We start from the raw sequence: 16959 nt of genomic DNA, 5'->3' as shown, positions 1-16959 counted from the left end.
GTTATTATTTTAATGTGTTTTTATACTTAAGACAAAACTTTGTATATTAAAAACATCTTTTCTATTCTTCTAGTGTCCCCCTGGGTATATTTTGGTCCTTACTCCTGGGCTGGGTCTGGTTGCAGTTGCTTGAAGTGCCCGATCCAGATGTGGTGCCCCACTACGGAGCTGGGGTGGTGCTCTTCGGTCTCTCAGCAGTGCTGGAGCTTCTGGGAGAGCCTTTCTGGGTCCTGGCACAAGCACACATGTTTGTTAAGCTCAAGGTCAGTGACCCTCTTGTGAATAGGAAATGTGGGCAATAAGAGAAAGTGTGGGTTTTTAGTCATTATTGACTATTTGTTTTTGAGACAGGGTCTCACTATGTAGCCTTGGTTCGCCTGGAATTGACAGAGATCCACCTGCCTGTGCCTTTCAAGTGCTGGGATTAAAGGTGTGCGCCACCATGTCTGGAAGTGCAGTCTATTTATTTTTTACTTAATTTTATGTGTATGGGTATTTTGCTTACCTTTGTGTCTGTACACTAGCCGGGTGCCTGGTTCTTTTGGAGGCCAGAAGAGGGGATTAGATCTGGAGCTGGAATTACAGACAGTTGTGAGCCACTATATGTGTCCAGGGAACTGGACCCGGGTCCTTTGGAAGAGAAGTCAGTGCATTTAACTTCTGAGACATCTCTCCAGCCTCCATACTAAAGATGAGTGAACTGCCCACCTATCCCAAGAAATACAGCATTATTGTGGATGCCCCATCCTCTCTACCAGGGTAATCACCATGCTGAGTTTTTTTTTTTAATATTTATTTATTATGTATACAATATTCTGTCTGTGTGTATATCTGCAGGCCAGAAGAGGGCACCAGACCTCATTACAGATGGTTGTGAGCCACCATGTGGTTGCTGGGAATTGAACTCAGGACCTTTGGAAGAGCAGGCAATGCTCTTAACCACTTGAGCCATCTCTCCAGCCCCCGCTGAGTTTTGTGTGTGTGATGACTTTTTATATTTCTTCTCTGTGCGCAGGTCGTTGCTGAGAGCATGGCCGTCATCTTCCGGAGTGTCCTGACGGCTTTCCTTGTGCTGTGGTTGCCTCACTGGGGTCTGTACATTTTTTCTCTGGCGCAGGTGAGACTCATGCTTTACTCAACATTGTCCACATATGTTTTCCCACCTTGTTCCCACTAGCATGTGTTTATGTTCACAGTATTCATGCTTGTGGGAATAGTTGGAAACTCCAGAGTTTTGGCTTGTCACTGCTTCTCCAGCTGCTATATCCATCCTGTTTCACACAGTGCCACTAGTGTCCCTAGGGACCTGGGAGGGTCATACTTTCCAGTTGTCCAGCATCAGAAACTCCTTTTAGACATTCTGTGGGCAGGCCCATATCAAACTGGTCTGTGATTGTCTCATAGTCTAATGGAGGAGTGTGTGGCAGGGAATAAGAGGGTGGGGTAGGAATCAAATTGTATGTGTATTATTTTCCTAGAATTTCAGTCAGCTGTTGGCAGAATAGGAGGAAACTTAGACTGAAATCTCACATAATACAGAGTGAATGACTCAAGTCCAAGCAAGTCCATTTTCAGGTTTAGCATTTTTCGCCCCATCTTGTATTTTAGCTGTGGTCTGCAGTTCCAGCTCTGATAGAGATTGTGCTGGACTGAAAGAACTGTTTGTAAAAGTGAAGCCTAAAGCTGGTCATGGGGTTCTCACCTTTAATCCCAGCACTCAAGAGGTGGGGCAGGCTCATGTCTACAAGCTCAGTGCCTGCTAGAGTTCAAAACTACACAGAGAAACCTTGTCTCAAAGACCTAAAGAAATAAAGAAGATGAAAGTAAACAAATGAAGCCTAAGATCACATATTTACCAGTCATCAAAGATGTGTGAAGTGGTTTGCAGGTTTTGTTTTGGTTTTGGGTTTTTGGGTTTTTTTATTTGTTTGTTTGCTTTTGTTTTTGTTGGAGACAGAGTATTGCTGTCTTGCTGTGTAACCTTGCACTCACAATTTTCCTGGCTTCATTTTGTAGGTTTTCCTTGTTTTGGTTTTGTTTGTGGTTTTGTTTTGGAGACAGTTTCACACTGTGGTCCAGCCTGACCTTGAACGTACAGCAGTGCTCCTAAGTGAGCCTCGAAACTCCTGAGAATAGAGACATAAACTTCCATGCCTGGATTTCTAGTTTGTAGTTTCTATTAGTGTTTGAGAAGGCAAATGATTTCGTAATGATTTATTTGACGTTCTTTCCTATGTCCTCTGAAAGCTACAGATTTTTTATGGAACACAAACTAATTAGATTTAAAATTAATTAAGAATGAAAATTGCCCACAAAGTCAATTTGAAAGAGATACATAGTTTAGAGAAATTATCTGTGGTTATTTTTCCCTTGTCTTATTGGACCTAGACCTATAGTTCTCGTCATTATCCTTGTTTTTATGCGTTCTCTCTGGTAGGATAGAAGGCCTCAGAAACACCCAGTATGATCCGCTCTTACTGTGGGAAAGGCACTTGGCACTACGTGTTTCTAATGCACAGCCCCTCCCCATGGCAGGGTCTTAGTTCAGCAAAGGAAACTGAAGGCATTTGTTTCCATACAGTGAGACAGGACAGTCACTGACAGGTGTGTAATAGATTCAGTGACACTGCAGAGCAGCACATGACCCTTGCCCGGGCACTGAGAGTCCCCTTGTCAAACCTGCCTCCCAGGTCTTCCTTGAATTGCCCGTGAAACTCCCCTCAGAGTAAATAAGGAATGCCTATACCTGACAATGAGGATAAGCCACTCAGATAAAAATTGGGCAAAGAACTTAAACAGACATTTTGCTAAAGAATATATAAAATAAATGGACAATAAGCACATGGAAAATGTTTAGGATCAATAATTATTAGGGAAATGCAAATCAATACCATAGCGAGGGCCTGTCCTGACCTTTAAATCCAGCACTGGGCAGGAAGAGGCAGGCAGACTTCTGGGAGTTCAAGGCCAACCTGGTCTACCCTGTGAGTTTCATGACAACCTGTGCTACACAGAGAAAATCTGACTAAAAATGAACAAATATGTGATTTTTACTCTTTTGGCTTCTTGAGGGACCCACCATTCAACTCCCAGATAAATCACACATGGAGACTTATTCTCATGTATAATTCCTCAGCCTTAGCTTGGTTTGTTTCTTGCCAGCTTTTCTTTTCTTTTTTTTTTTTTTTTTTTCGAGACAGGGTTTCTCTGTAGCTTTGAAGCCTGTCCTGTCCTGGAACTAGGTTTAGGAACTAGCTCTTGTAGACCAGGCTGGTCTCGAACTCACAGAGATCCGCCTGCCTCTGCCTCCCGAGTGCTGGGATTAAAGGCATGCGCCACCACTGCCTGGCCTTGCCAGCTTTTCTTAAATTATCCTGACTACCTTTTGTCTCTGAGCTTTTATCTTTCTCTATTTCTGTACACCTTTCCTTGCTTCTTTCTCTGTGGCTTGCTGTGTAGGTGGGTGGTTGGCCCCTGATGTCCTCCTCTCCTTGTTCTCTTGCTGCTCGTTCTCACTGCCCTTAGATTTCTCCTATTTATCCTCTCTGCCCACCAGCCCCGCCTATCCTTGCTCCTGCCTTGCCATTGGCCATTCAGCTCTTTATCAGGACCATCAGGTGTTTTAGACAAAGAATCACAGCTTCATAGTTAATCGAATACAACATAAACAAAAGCAGCACATTGGAAAATAATATTCTACAATGGACACACTTTTATCACTTTTTCCTTACTAGGGCGGGCATTATTTTTATTAGGTATAGACTAACAACTGTAGACAAAGTCATGGAGAAGTTGAAACCAGTACATCTGTGGTCTACACATAAAGAATGCAGCTGCCGTGAAAAGCAGTATGACAGTGCCTCTAAGAATTAAAACGGCTCTGTCATATGACCCAGCATTTCCACTCTCAAGTATGCGCATCAAAGAGAATGTCCATAACACTGTTCATAGTGACCAAAAGATAGACACACCCAAATGCCCATTAACCACTGACTTGAATAAGCAAAATTTGGTGTGTCCATGTAATGGAATGTTATTCAGTTCTAAGAAGTTCCTTGCATGATGGCTTACATGAATTGCAGCACTCTGGAGGCAGAGACAGGAGGAGCAATGTAAATTTGGGGTCAGCCTGGTCTTCAGAGTCCCAGGACAGCCAGAGGTCAGTGGTAAGAACAGACAGCTACTGATAGATTCTACGATGGAGGTAAACCTTGAAAACACACTAAGTGAAAGAAGTAGTCAGCCAATTATATGGTGCCCTTGATGTTTCATGTCCAGGATAGGCAGGTCCACAGACACAGCAAATTAGCAGTTGCTAAGTGATGGGGAATGAGCAGTAATTGCTTGAAGGGTCCATAGTTTGTTTTGAGGTGATGAAAATATTAAGGAATTAGATAGTGGTGATATGTTGATGGTTTTACAGCAATATAAGTATACTACAAGCCGCTGAATCCTGTAGTTTTATCATGTGACTTTGTCCTTATGGAAACAGTAGGGAGGGTCCTGTGGCTGTGGTACCCTGCCTTCAGCTTGCCACTGTTCCCCAAAACTCTGCTCAGCAGAAAATCGACATGGCTGCTGTGGCTCCCAACCACACCGCTTGTGTTTTAAGGACTTGATGCCTGAAGGCTGGTGGACAGGCCTTATGCGGGGCTGAGAGAGCGCATAAGAGGCAGCCTACCTACCATGGCTCCTCTTTTTCCCTGCCACATGCCTTTTGACAGGCGCTTCCTTGGTGCAGGCAAGTAGAAAGAGGGACTTGGTGGCCCCAGTTCTTGAGCTAGGGTGTGCTGCCATTCTCAGAAGGGAAGGAGGGCAGAAGGGAGCCTGTGCAAGGGGCCCTTTTGGATACTCATTTTCAACCTGCAAACAAAAGCTGGATGGCCCACTTCTGGCCAGAATTGATTCTTTTGTCCCAGATGGGTGGAGGGTGAGGGGGACCTTCTTACGACCCCACCTTTTCCTCCTGCAGCTGAATCAGCTGTCACCCTGCCAGAGGAGCGAGCCAGTAGCCCAATTCCATTGTAATCATAAATAGCACAGGTTCCACGGTTTATGGAAAAGCCAGTCCTAAATGATGGCAGATTCTTGGCTGTCAGCACGGTGGGGGCACCTGGAGCTGCAGTTTCCTGGGTCGGTACCTGACATTGCTGGATCTGAGCTAGTGGCATCTGCCATGGTGCTTCAGTTCTCCAGCAAGTGAAGTACTTGGAGCCTGTGCATGAAGGTGCTGCGGTGGAGCTGGCCTGAGGTCAGTGCTGTGCTGCTCTTTGGAAAGTGCGGTTAATTACAAGTTCTATTTACCTTGAAGAGAATATTTATAGTCCTGTTGTAATTATGCCTGTGGCAAAACAATTTCATTTCAACCCTTTATTTTCTTGTTTCAGCTTTTGTATACTGCTGTTCTGGTGCTCTGCTATGTGATTTATTTAATAAAACTACTGCATTCCCCAGAATCAACCAAGCAACTAACTCTTCCTGTCTCCAGAATATCACAACTATTGCCCACTATTACAAGAAGCAGAGTGAGTAATGCATTTTTATCTCTTATTTAATTCACAGATGATGGTTGGCCTTGAGATAAAGAAACTGCACTGGCTTATTATAATAGGAAGATAAAATTGTATTTATTGAGTAAGTCCTTACCACATACCAGGTGAGGATTTCCAAATCTTAGCACTGGTGATTTGGGGGCAGGATGCTCTTTGGTATAGGGACTGTGGTTTGCACTGCAGAATGTTGCACATCCCTGGCCTCTCAATGGCTCTCGCACTTCCGCCCACCAATATCATACTTAACAGTGTCTCCCCAGAGACGGACCTGCTCCTGGGAGAGGAAAAACTATGCTGCTAGGCCCTTTAAGTGCTTCATGTTCTCAGCCAGTGGGTGTACCAACTCTGAAGGCTGACATTGTGACTCTTTGTATTTCAGAGACTGAGCACATTAAGTACCTGCCCGAGATGAGGGTGGAGTGAAGTTAGGAGCCTGCAGGGGACCAAGTTCCCCATGTTCCACTTGCATCTGTACCTTTTCCTTTAGTCTGTGTTGACCTCTGGCAGAGGCAGTCCAAAATTTGAGAATGCCCGAATAACCCCCAGTGGTTATTTTGTTAGTTTCTTTCTTTTTGGACCCTTTTGAGACAAAGTTTTACTTTTTATCTCATACCAGCCTCTCACTTGCTGTCCTGCTGCCTCAGCCTTCAGAGTTCTGGTGTGAAAGATAGGAAAGACACCATGTCTAGCTTGAGGTCACTTTTGTTTTGTTTTGTTTTTAATCTTGGCATAAGGCCAACATTTCACATGACTGTTTTCCCATCAGACCAAATGAGAGAGTTGGGTGCTGGCATGTGGGATGAAGCATAGCCTTGTTCCACTCAGCTCTTTCACTCTCGGGCTGTTTGCCGTGTATTTTCCAGCTCCGTTGAGTCAGTGCTTCTGGCCGGCCTGGAGCCAAAGCATCTGTGGAACAGTACACAGCAGCCTTTCCTCAGACCCACTCGCTCCTTGTTGAGCACGTGCCTTTTTCTCGGCACCTGTTTGCTTGTTCGCTTTTACTAGAAGGGTATCCACTGGACTTCTCTCTTGCTATTACGTGAAGAGGTAGCCAAACACGTGGAAATAGTCTCAGGATTTATGGAGTCCCATTGTACAGCTCTTTAAGGAGGACCAGAGTCTGTGTCAGAGCCAGGTGTGTCCTCAGGTGTTAACAAGGAGCGGGCCATACTCATCAGCTGCTCCTAGCAAACCTGAGTCAGGGACGGTTGGCGACCATTGTGTCTCCTCCTCTGTGGGTGTAGATCGTTAGGACTGCAGGTTCGAAGACTCCCTCTGCTACCCTGTTCTCCAGTGCCCACTGTCATCTAACCAGCTTTTCATATTGGACCAGCCCTGTTCTCCAGTATGTTTTGGAAAGGGGCAATTGAATTGTTAATAGTTTCTTTACATGCCAAATAAGGGTAATAATGACCCATCCCTTTTAAGGTCTTGAGAGTCTAATGAGATGGGACCTATACAGGCTGAACACTCTAGCACAAGTGGATGTCACCGTCTTCACATGGCTGTGCTGGAGCAAGGCTAACACTATGGCAATGGCATGAGAACACTACAGTTTAACAAGCAGTCCACACTGAAAGTACCTGCACTTGTAGTGCTGGGACAGATGCCAAAATTCTGAAATGACTGTCCCCACGTTTGGTGTGACTCAGAACACAGACATACAGGAAGAGACATTTCTAGGTCTCAGAGAGCTTCCTGTGGGTCTGGAAGGCATCAGGGTTAGATCTGAAGCCTGCAGACTCTGATTTTGTTTTGTTTTGATTGAGAGGAGACTTGGTTCTTTTGCCTGGGCTAGTGCTGAACTCTTGGGCTCAATCTTCTTGTCTCATCCTCACCAATAATTGGGACTGTACACTTCCCCCACCCCTGGCCAGAGTCGTTATGTTTAGAATTGGCTTCTCCGACTCGTGAGGCTCATCTGAAGACTCAGGAGCTCCGCAAAGTCATTCGAACTTTGAAAAGAGCCATGTAAGATGAACCTGATGGCACATGATAACCACACAAGGAGCTGAGGTAGAAGGACTACCTGGGCTGTATAGTGAGTTCCAGACTGCATAGGCAGCTTAGTGAGACCCTGTCTCAAAACTGAAAAAAGAGGAAAAAGTCTAAGATTATAGCCTAATGTTTGTAAGGTCCTGGTTCAATTCCAAGTAGTGCCAGAAACGATGCAGGGGGAGATAGAGAGCTTCAGGGAGGGAGGAAAGGGCAGTCTAGTACAGGAACCACTCTTGCCAGCACTGACGTGGGTTTTTGTGTTACATCTTCACAAGGTCCTATGAGGTAAATGTTGTCTCCGTTTACAGATGGGAGAGCTGAAGGTCAGAGGAGTTAAGTGACTGTAACCCCAAACCATGTAGCTTGATTTGAATCCACTTCCTTGAGACTGCTTTCTGTGGACTGGCTCTGATCTATGTGGTTAACTAGTCTTCCAAAAGAATCGGGCTTTTTTTTTATCAGGTAGTTTTTATTTACTTAAAGATTGAGAAGTTCCAGGTAGAAAAGTTGCTCAGGCTTATTATTTTTAATGGGGTAAAGAGAAGAGTCTTAAGCCAGATGTAGTGGTGTATTCTTTTAGTTCCAACATTTAGGAGGCAGGTGGGTCTCTTATAAATTCAAGGCCAGCCTGGTCTGCATAGTGAGTCCCTGCCTCAAAACAACAAAACAAAAGTCAAGAAAAGAATAGTCTGTGTGTGCTCAGCTCACCCGTGAGCAGCATGCCTGTCTGTCTCCCTGGAGTGGCGGTCTGCCCCAGGCTCCTGTGCGAAACCATTCTCACAGTCATGCATGATCAATTTGACCAAGTGATAAGGCTTTCTTCCTAATCTTCTAGAATTCCATTTTCTTTATAGGTATTTATTTAGATATTTTTGTTTGTTTGCTTTTCAAGATAGGGTTTTTCTGTGTAGCCCTGGCTGTCCTGGAACTCATTCTGTAGATCAGGTTGGATTGAACTCAGAGATTCACCTGCCTCTGCCTCGTGAACTAGGGTTAAAGGTGTGTGTCACTACCACCTGGCTTCATTTAGATTTGTAATAAATTAATGGCAGCTTAAATAATCACCACTTTGTATATTCTTTGGCATGCCTGAAAAGGCTGCAGATTTTTAAGTAAAGCTGTGGAGTTCACCACAGCACGCATGTCTTCAGCATGAGTCCATGTTGAGTGCATTGTGATGGAGTATCCGATGCAGACTCAGCCAGCCACGCTGTGTGCTGCGTCATCACAATGCACAGGACACACTGTGTGCTGTGTCATCACAATGACAGGACTGTGTGCATCTAGTGTCATCAGAACAGAAGCTTGGGACGACTGAAAATCCTATTTGGGGCATTCAGGAAGGCTTCCTGGAGGAAGCTGCCTTGAGCGAGAGTTTAACAGGGGAGGACAGAAGTGAGCCACGTATGTGTGGTGACACTCAGAACCGCAGGGAGAACAAAAGCGTTGTTTAACCTGCTTTGTGCCCATCACTGGGCTGGGATTCAGAATACGGACATTCCAGTCATGAAATGAGAACGGTCTGTAGGGAATGGCAGGTAGCCAGGGCTGATAGGGAGCTGGGAAAGGGTGAGCCGGGTCAGTAAAGTACTGTATGTGTGCAAAATTGTTGAAGAACAAATTTAATTTTAAAAAATTAAAAATAACCAATTTTTTCCTACTCTAAAACAAAACCAAACCTTCCTTAAGCTCCACTGCTCCCAAATTAAGTTCAAACCAGGGTTACCACTACTTGGTGCTAGCCCATCATGCCATGTTCCCCTCCCTTCATAATCTCTAGCCACCTTTATTCTGTCACTCCCTATCTGGTCCACTCAAGGACCCCAGTCATCCCCATATTCTGAAGCATCTCTTGTTCTCCCGCGGTTCTGAGTGTCACCACACATACATGGCTCACTTCTGCCCACCCCTGTTAAGCTCTCTCTCAAGGCAGCTTCCTCCAGGAAGCCTTCCTGAACGCAGATAGGATTCTTAGCCGTCCCGAGCTTCTGTTCTGATGACACTAGATGCACACAGTCCTGTGCGTTGTGATGACGCAGCACACAGCGTGGCTGGCTGAGTCTGAATTGGGTATTCCATCACATGCTTGCTGCAGTGAGCTCTACAGCTTTTTGTTGTATTTTGTGACCTACTGAGTTCAGCAAGGGCCTTCTGTGTGGCCGTCGGCTAGAGATATTTGGAGCTAGGTGGGCTTAGCAGTGGGTATCCAAGTGAAGACAATGGATGGTCTTCTCTTAGAATTTTTTTTAAACACGATCTATTGTAACCCAGGCTAGCTTCTAACCATGTAGCTGAGGATACCCTTAAACTTGTGGGTTTTGTCCCTACTTCCAGAGTGCTGGGCTACCATACCCATCTGAAAGGTTTTTAGTGGTGCTGGGTGGCTTTAGTGGCTTTATAGTGTTTGACTTTTCTCTCATTCAGCCCCTAAGATCTCCGTGAAACAGGACTTCTCTCTCTCTCTCTCTCTCTCTCTCTCTCTCTCTCTCTCTCTCTCTTTGAGAAGAATTTTATCTAACCTTAAGCTCTTAGTCCCTTGTGCCTCAGAGTTTGAGTGCCTAATTTTCCTGTACAATAGAGCTTATCTCATTTTGCAGGTGACAAAAACAAGGCTTAGCAAAGTTGGCTGTCTTGCCCATGGTCTTTGGGCTAAGTCAAGAAGCAGTTTAAACTAGGCTCTGAGCTTAGTGCAGAGCCTGAACCTGCAGGGAAAAGGATGGGCTAGACCAGAAGTTTAAGTGAAAAGTCTGGCTGGGAGGAAGTGACGAGGACAGTCATGAGGTGCTGAAAATGGGAGGATGGGCAAGTCTGGGGCAGCCAGTGGCCTGTGAGGACTGGTATGTGAAGAGAAAGGAGAAGGGAGAGAGTGCTGTATGGAGACAGAGCAGTGGAGGCAATGCCCGTGATGTCCGTGGCCTCAGGCTTCCCAGTGACTTATCTGTGTGGAGAGCTACAGCTGCTCATCCTGAGTCAGAGAGTTTGGGAGGGGAAGAGTGACTCAGCAGGACGAGCCTGATTCTGATTCTAAGGCTGTCATCGTTCATACAGTGCCTTTCACCTTTCACCCTCCGAGTTTCAGTGTCAGTTAACACAGAAGGCTGTGGGATGCTGCTCAGAGATTTCAGAGGAATTCATGCCCGTCTTAGCTCAGCTTTATTAAATAGTTGGCGGATCCATTCTAAGTAGGAGGATATAAGTTCCCAGAATTTGCTTCCTCTTTTCTATCACTTAAGAGCCTGAGAACCCAAGCCTCAGAGTGGACTTCCTGCCAATGTGTCCTTAATGAACACTTTGGCCGTAGTAAATAGTGTGGCCTTTCCTTCTGAATCTATGCTGAGGCATTAGGATTCACTCTCCCGAGGACTTTTCTCTTTTGAAAGCTGAACCGATTGCCCAAACACATATACTACTACTTACTGGCAAGTAGGCTTCAACGAAAGTATCTTGGGGTCTGATGTAGTGACACACACCTCCAATCCTAGCATTTGAGAGGATGAGGAGGGACAGTGGCTACAAGCTTTTGAGGTAGCCAGCCTGGGCCACCTAAGTGAGAGTATCTTGGGAAAGGGGGCGGGGGTGGCAGGAACCAAGAGCCCTTGGGCAAACTTGAGCTTCTCGTTTCCCTTGAAATAGCACAGGTGCTACAGCACAGACCCTCAGAGGGACACCATTGTGCTGGGGCGGGGGCGATGGGAAATGGGAGATGCTGTCTCTCTTCTGAATGAGTGGTCCACAGTGCCCTCTTGTGGTGCTAGGTTGTCTGGCACCTTTTGTTCTGGAGAACAAACATCTTTGGCCCTATTTCCTTCTGTCTGGGGAAGGCTCCCTTTAGGGCTAGAGATACTTTGGCATCTTCTCAGAGTTTTTGACACCCTGAAGGCAGCACAGTTTGGGGGACTCAGGTCCATCCTCTTCTTTTCTAAAAGAAAAGGGGAGAAGGATCAGGGCTGAAAAAGAACCCCCACTTTCTCAAGTGTTACTAGGTGCCCTGGCTAAAATAGTCATCTGCCTGAGCTGCATGCAGCTGTAGAGCATTTTGGGATAATCTGAATTGAGGGAGCAGTAAGTTTAGAATACGTACTGCACTTTAAAGGTTGTGTGAAAACAACAGTGTGAAATGCTGCGCTGTGTCTTTATCTTCAGCACGTGGTAAAAGAATAATATTTTTTTCCCTTTTGATTCTTCAAGACAGAGCTGTTCCGAAACTCACTCTGTAGGCCAGGCTGGGCTTGAATTCACAGTGATCCACCTTCCTCTGCCTCCTGAGAGCTGGGATTAAAGACATGCACCACCACTGCCCAGCAGAATAATATTTTGAGTTAAGTATATTAAAATTATTCAGCAGGCTGTGATGGCATGCCCATAATTCCAGCACTTGGTAGGTTGAGGCAGGAGGATCCAGAGTTCACTGTCTTCCTCTGTTACATATTGAGTTCATAGTTAGATGGGCCATATGAGACCCCATCTTAAAAGAAATGAGGTGTGGTAGTGTGGGATTGTGGTCCTGGCACTTGGGTGTGGAGGCGAGAAAGCAGAGAGTTCACAGTCAGCTTTGGCCAGTGAGATGGCCCTGCTGGAAGAGCTGCTCTGGATGAGCACACTTGGTAACCTGAATTCAAACCCTGGAATCCATGTAAACGTAGGAGAAAACTGACTCCCCAGAGGTGTCTTCTAACCACCGTGTATGTGTGTGCGCGCGCGCACACACACACACACACACACACACACACATTTGTCTTAATTAGCTAGTTATGGTGTTGCATATCTGTATCTCAGCACTCAGGAGGGGAGGCTGAGACAGGAGGATCATCAGTAACAGCAGCCTGGGTTACATATAATAGCTACTATTGATTATCAACCCAACAGGAGCTAGAACCATTTAGAAAAGGCCCCTTTAAGCACGTCTGTGAGGGAACCTCTAGATTAGGTTGACTGGGGTGGGGAGGTGCACTCTTAGTGTGTGCAGAACCAGCCATGAGTGGGTCCTGGACTAGACTAAAGGGGAAAGGAGCTGACCATTGGAATTCATTGTCTTCTGCTTTCTGACTGTGGATACTGCACGGCCAGCTGCCTCAGCTCCTGGCTTTCCAGGACGGACCCTGGAAGTGTGGGCCAGCCTAACCTCCTTGCTTGAGCCTCTCGCATCAGGTGTTTTGTCATGGCAATGAGACAGAGGGCTAAGCCACACAGTGAACTGAAAGTTATTTGGCTATATGGCTAGAACATGTGTTGAAAAGCAAAACAGAGGGGCTGGAGAGATGGCTTAGCGGTTAAGAGCATTGCCTTCTCTTCCAAAGGTCCTGAAATTCCCAGCAACCACATGGTAGCTCACACCATCTGTAATGAGGTCTGGTGCCCTCTTCTGGCCCTCAGGCATACAGACAGACAGAATATTGTATACATAATACATACATACATAAAAGAAAAGCAAAACAGAATTATTTCCCTTGTTTCTTTTTCCTGTTTTCTGTGTCTGCAGAAAACTAAGCAGTATAATTCCACTGGGCAGCATTGTTCTGGACTTAATGTCTGAGATTCTAGGCTGCCTGCGACAGAATCCTCGCTAGGAACTGAGGAAACCGGTTATCCATTGTTCACTTTCTGGCTTGAAGGCTCTGAGTGTTTCCTCAGCTTCATTGTCTTTAGGAAGTGGCAGCCTGAGGCTCCTGGAAGGTTCAGAAGAGGCAGAGGTAAAGTTAGGGTTTTGTTGTTGTGATTATTAATCTAGACTTGGATCTGTTGTACCGATTCTGAGTGATTTACCTGACCTAGGAAGACTGGTTTTCTTCTGGAATACATGAGTACACCTTATAAGGGTGTCAAGGCTAAGTGGCCAAAGGTAGCCTTAAGATAAGGAATACAAGGGGTGGAATTTGAAGAACAAATCTACCTTATCTATCATTCTATCTATCTATCTATCTATCTATCTATCTATCTATCTATCTATCTATCTATCTATCTTTTTTTAAGGAAAGAACTGAATGTGAACTGTGTTTTAGATGTGGTAGTGTTCTCTGTATTTGCAGAGGCATCCAAAGGAACACTAGTAATTCTTTAGGGTTCTTTATGTAAATGATTTAGATATGCCTAAGAGTTTGCCTTCCAATTTTGGAAGTAAGCTTTCTGTTATTGTAACAACTAACTGAAACAAATCATAAAGAAAGTTCAGTTTTAGTTTTTTTATAGACAAGGTCTCACTCTATAGTCTAGCTGGCCCCAAACTCACTCTGTCACCAGACTATTCTGGATAGAGGTCAGTCCTTTTTTCTGCCTCCTGATGCTAAAATTACAAGAGCCACCACTCCTGTTTAAGTTTTTTGCTTTGTTTTTTTGAGATAGGGGCCCACTTTGTAATCTAGGCTGGTCTAGAGCTCCCTTTATAGCTAAGGCTGGTTTTGAACTCAGAATGTTTCTGCTTCAGACTTCTGGGTACTGAGATTACAAGATGCCTGTCCGGAAAAGCTTTCCATCTATGGTCAGTTGGTCTTGATGCGTTGGGCCTGTGTCAGAGTGGCACATTGTGGCAGAAGTACATGGCTGAACAAAAAGTTCCTTCCTGTCTGGGAAGGGAAAGAAGAGAAGGGGCTGGCACAGTGCGCCCCACAGCCCACCCTTAGTGGCCTTAGTCCTTTCTCACTGCACACCGCTGAGAGGCTCTGCCACCTTCCAGTCAGGTCCTACTGAAGACCAGGCTTTCACCACAGGCCTTCAGGAACATTCAAGATTTTAATTATAGCTGCCATATGCATTATTTTCTGGTATGTTTTGGTTCTGTGTGCTTATCCCTGATTTAAGATTCAGAGGGAACTATTCAAGTTGGGACCTTATGGACCTTTGCCTCCCAGGTAGCTCTTAGCTTTGAAATGCTGGTAATTTTGTTTTATGATTTCTTTTCCTTTTAGGCATTTGTCAATTGGAAAGAGGCTAAATTGACTTGGAGTTTTTTCAAACAGTCTTTCTTGAAACAGATTTTGACAGAAGGTAAGTAAAGCAAAAGGTCATGCCGAGCAACTGGGAGATCATGATAGAAGCAAAAGATCTCACGGGACGCTGACTCCAGAGTGCCTGTCTGGGGTCCTCGCAGAGGACACCTAGAAAATGCTTGCTATGGTTTTTTTGTTATATGTATTTATGTATGTATGTATGTATTTATTTATTTATTTAAGATATTTATTTATTTATTATGTATACAACATTCTGTCTGTGTGTATGCCTGCAGGCCAGAAGAGGGCACCAGACCTCATTACAGATGGTTGTGAGCCACCATGTGGTTGCTGGGAATTGAACTCAGGACCTTTGGAAGAGCAGGCAGTGCTCTTAACCTCTGAGCCATCTCTCCAGCCCCCTATGTTTATTTATTATGTATACAATATTCTGTCTGTATGCCTGAAGGCCAGAAGAGGGCGCCAGACCTCTTTACAGATGGTTGTGAGCCACCATGTGGTTAATGCTCTTAACCACTGAGCCATCTCTCCAGCCCCCTATGTTTTGTTTTAAATGAAGGTAGGGGAACCATTATTTGTTTAGCTCTATGTTTTACCTGAGCTGTCTAGTTTAAATCTCTCCACAGCCTACACATTCTCTCCCTCTGTGTAGGGATGAGGAGACTGGGGCCGTGCTCTGTGTGGACCAACTTAGGAGTCCTGTAGTAACAAAGGATGGCTTAACTGAAATCTTAAGTCTGTGGCCGAACACCCGAGATAATCACTTAAAAGCAGGAATGGTTCAATCTGGCCCACACTTTTAGCCCGTGGCTACTTAGTCTTGTTGCTTTGGGCCAAAGTAACACAGCATATCATGGCGCTAGTGCATGTCAAAGGAGGCTTGCCGGGAAACAGACAGGGGCCAGAGTTTCATATATCCCTCAGCAGCATGCTCCAGTGACCTGACTTTCTCCCTCCAGTCCCTGCCTCCTGGAGGTTTCTGTAGCACCGTGCCCAGGGCTCAAACCTTAAACACATGGGACTTGGAGGAACACTTCATACCCAAACTGCAGTAAAATCTAACTGGAAAAGCCCAAATTATATCATTTAATAAATTTATTATAAAAGTATTAGATCAATGACAGAAATTTTGAAAATTAGAGAAAAACATATAATCTCATTATCGTAACCTAACTTTTTATACATTTTTTTATATTACATTTTTTTAACTCTATTAAGAACTGTCTTTCAGCTGGACAATGGTGGCACACACCTTTAATCCCAGCACATGGGAGGCAGAGGCAGGTGCTCTGAATCTGAGGACAGCTTGGTCTGCAGAGTGAATTTCAGGACAGTCAAGGCTAAACAGAGAAACCCTGTCTCAGAAAAATAAAGCAAAAAACCTGTCTTGTGTGCAGTAGTGAGAGTGTGCATGTCTCCCCTTCTGCCCCATGTTTCCTGTACACAGTGTCAGGTGCTGAGAACAAAGACAGATGAGCAACAGTTGTACATGCCTGTGGACTGTGCTTGGATCTCACTGAGTCAGCACATACTTCTTGAGGAACCAACCCTCAGGCTTTTTGGGTTTTTTTGTTTTGTTTTGTTTTGGACTATTTTGCTAAGTTTTGGGGTTTTTTTTCTGTTTTCATTTTATTTTATTTTTATTAAAAATTTCTGCCTCCTCCCCACCTCCCTTTTCCCTCCCCCTCCCCACACCTCACTCCCCTCCTCCTCCCTCTCCAGTCCGAAGAGCAGTCAGGGTTCCCTGCCCTGTGGGCAGTCCAAGGTTCTCCCCCCTCCATCCAGGTCTAGGAAGGTGAGCATCCAAACAGGCTAGGCTCCCACAAAGCCAGTACATGCAGTAGGATCAAAACCCAGTGCCATTGTCCTTGGCTTCTCAGCAGCCCTCATTGTCCACCATATTCAGAGAGTCCGGTTTTATCCCCTGCTTTTTCAGTCCCAGTCCAGCTGGCCTTGGTGAGCTCCCAATAGATCAGCCCCACCGTCTCAGTGGGTGGGTGCCCCCCTCGCTGTCTTGACTTCCTTGCTCATGTTCTCCATCCTTCTGTTCCTCATTTGGACCTTGGGAGCTCAGTCCATTGCTCCAGTGTGAGTCTCTGTGAGCCAAGGTTTCTCTGTGTAGCCCCAACTGCCCTGGAACTCACTCAGTAGACCATGCTAGCCTTGAGTTTAGTGTCGCTTGCCTCTGCCTTCAGAGTGCTGGGATTAAAGGCGTGTGCCACCTCCGGGTTTGAGCCATTTGAAAGAGTGAATTTAGAGATTGATAGGGAACTACACAGTTGTCCCTTGGTATCAGGTTTTGGTTCCTGGACCTATTCCAGGTATACTAAAATTCTTTGTGTAAGAAATGTATTTTTTTTTTGCATATGATTTAAGCATATCCTTCTTTATGCTTTAAATCATTTCAGAAGTCCTTAATTGTACCTGGTATAGTGCAAGTGCTATATAAAGCTATCATATGTGAT

General features: G+C 45.2%; 1 protein-coding gene across 1 annotated transcript in view; it reads left to right on the top strand.

Annotated features, from left to right (window-relative positions):
- Positions 1-16959, top strand: part of Rft1 (RFT1 homolog) — a 47140-nt gene that overhangs the window by 6743 nt on the left and 23438 nt on the right. Inside the window, exons 4-7 of the mRNA XM_005348750.3 lie at positions 74-263; positions 1016-1117; positions 5388-5525; positions 14453-14531. Coding sequence (XP_005348807.1) covers positions 74-263; positions 1016-1117; positions 5388-5525; positions 14453-14531 — 509 coding nt within the window. The remainder of the gene's footprint in view (positions 1-73; positions 264-1015; positions 1118-5387; positions 5526-14452; positions 14532-16959) is intronic.

This window comes from Microtus ochrogaster, chromosome 6 (genome assembly GCF_000317375.1).
Source record: "Microtus ochrogaster isolate Prairie Vole_2 chromosome 6, MicOch1.0, whole genome shotgun sequence".
NCBI lineage: Eukaryota > Metazoa > Chordata > Mammalia > Rodentia > Cricetidae > Microtus > Microtus ochrogaster.
The sequence above is the reverse complement of the archived record's forward strand: the minus strand, read 5'-3'. Positions and strand labels throughout refer to the sequence as shown.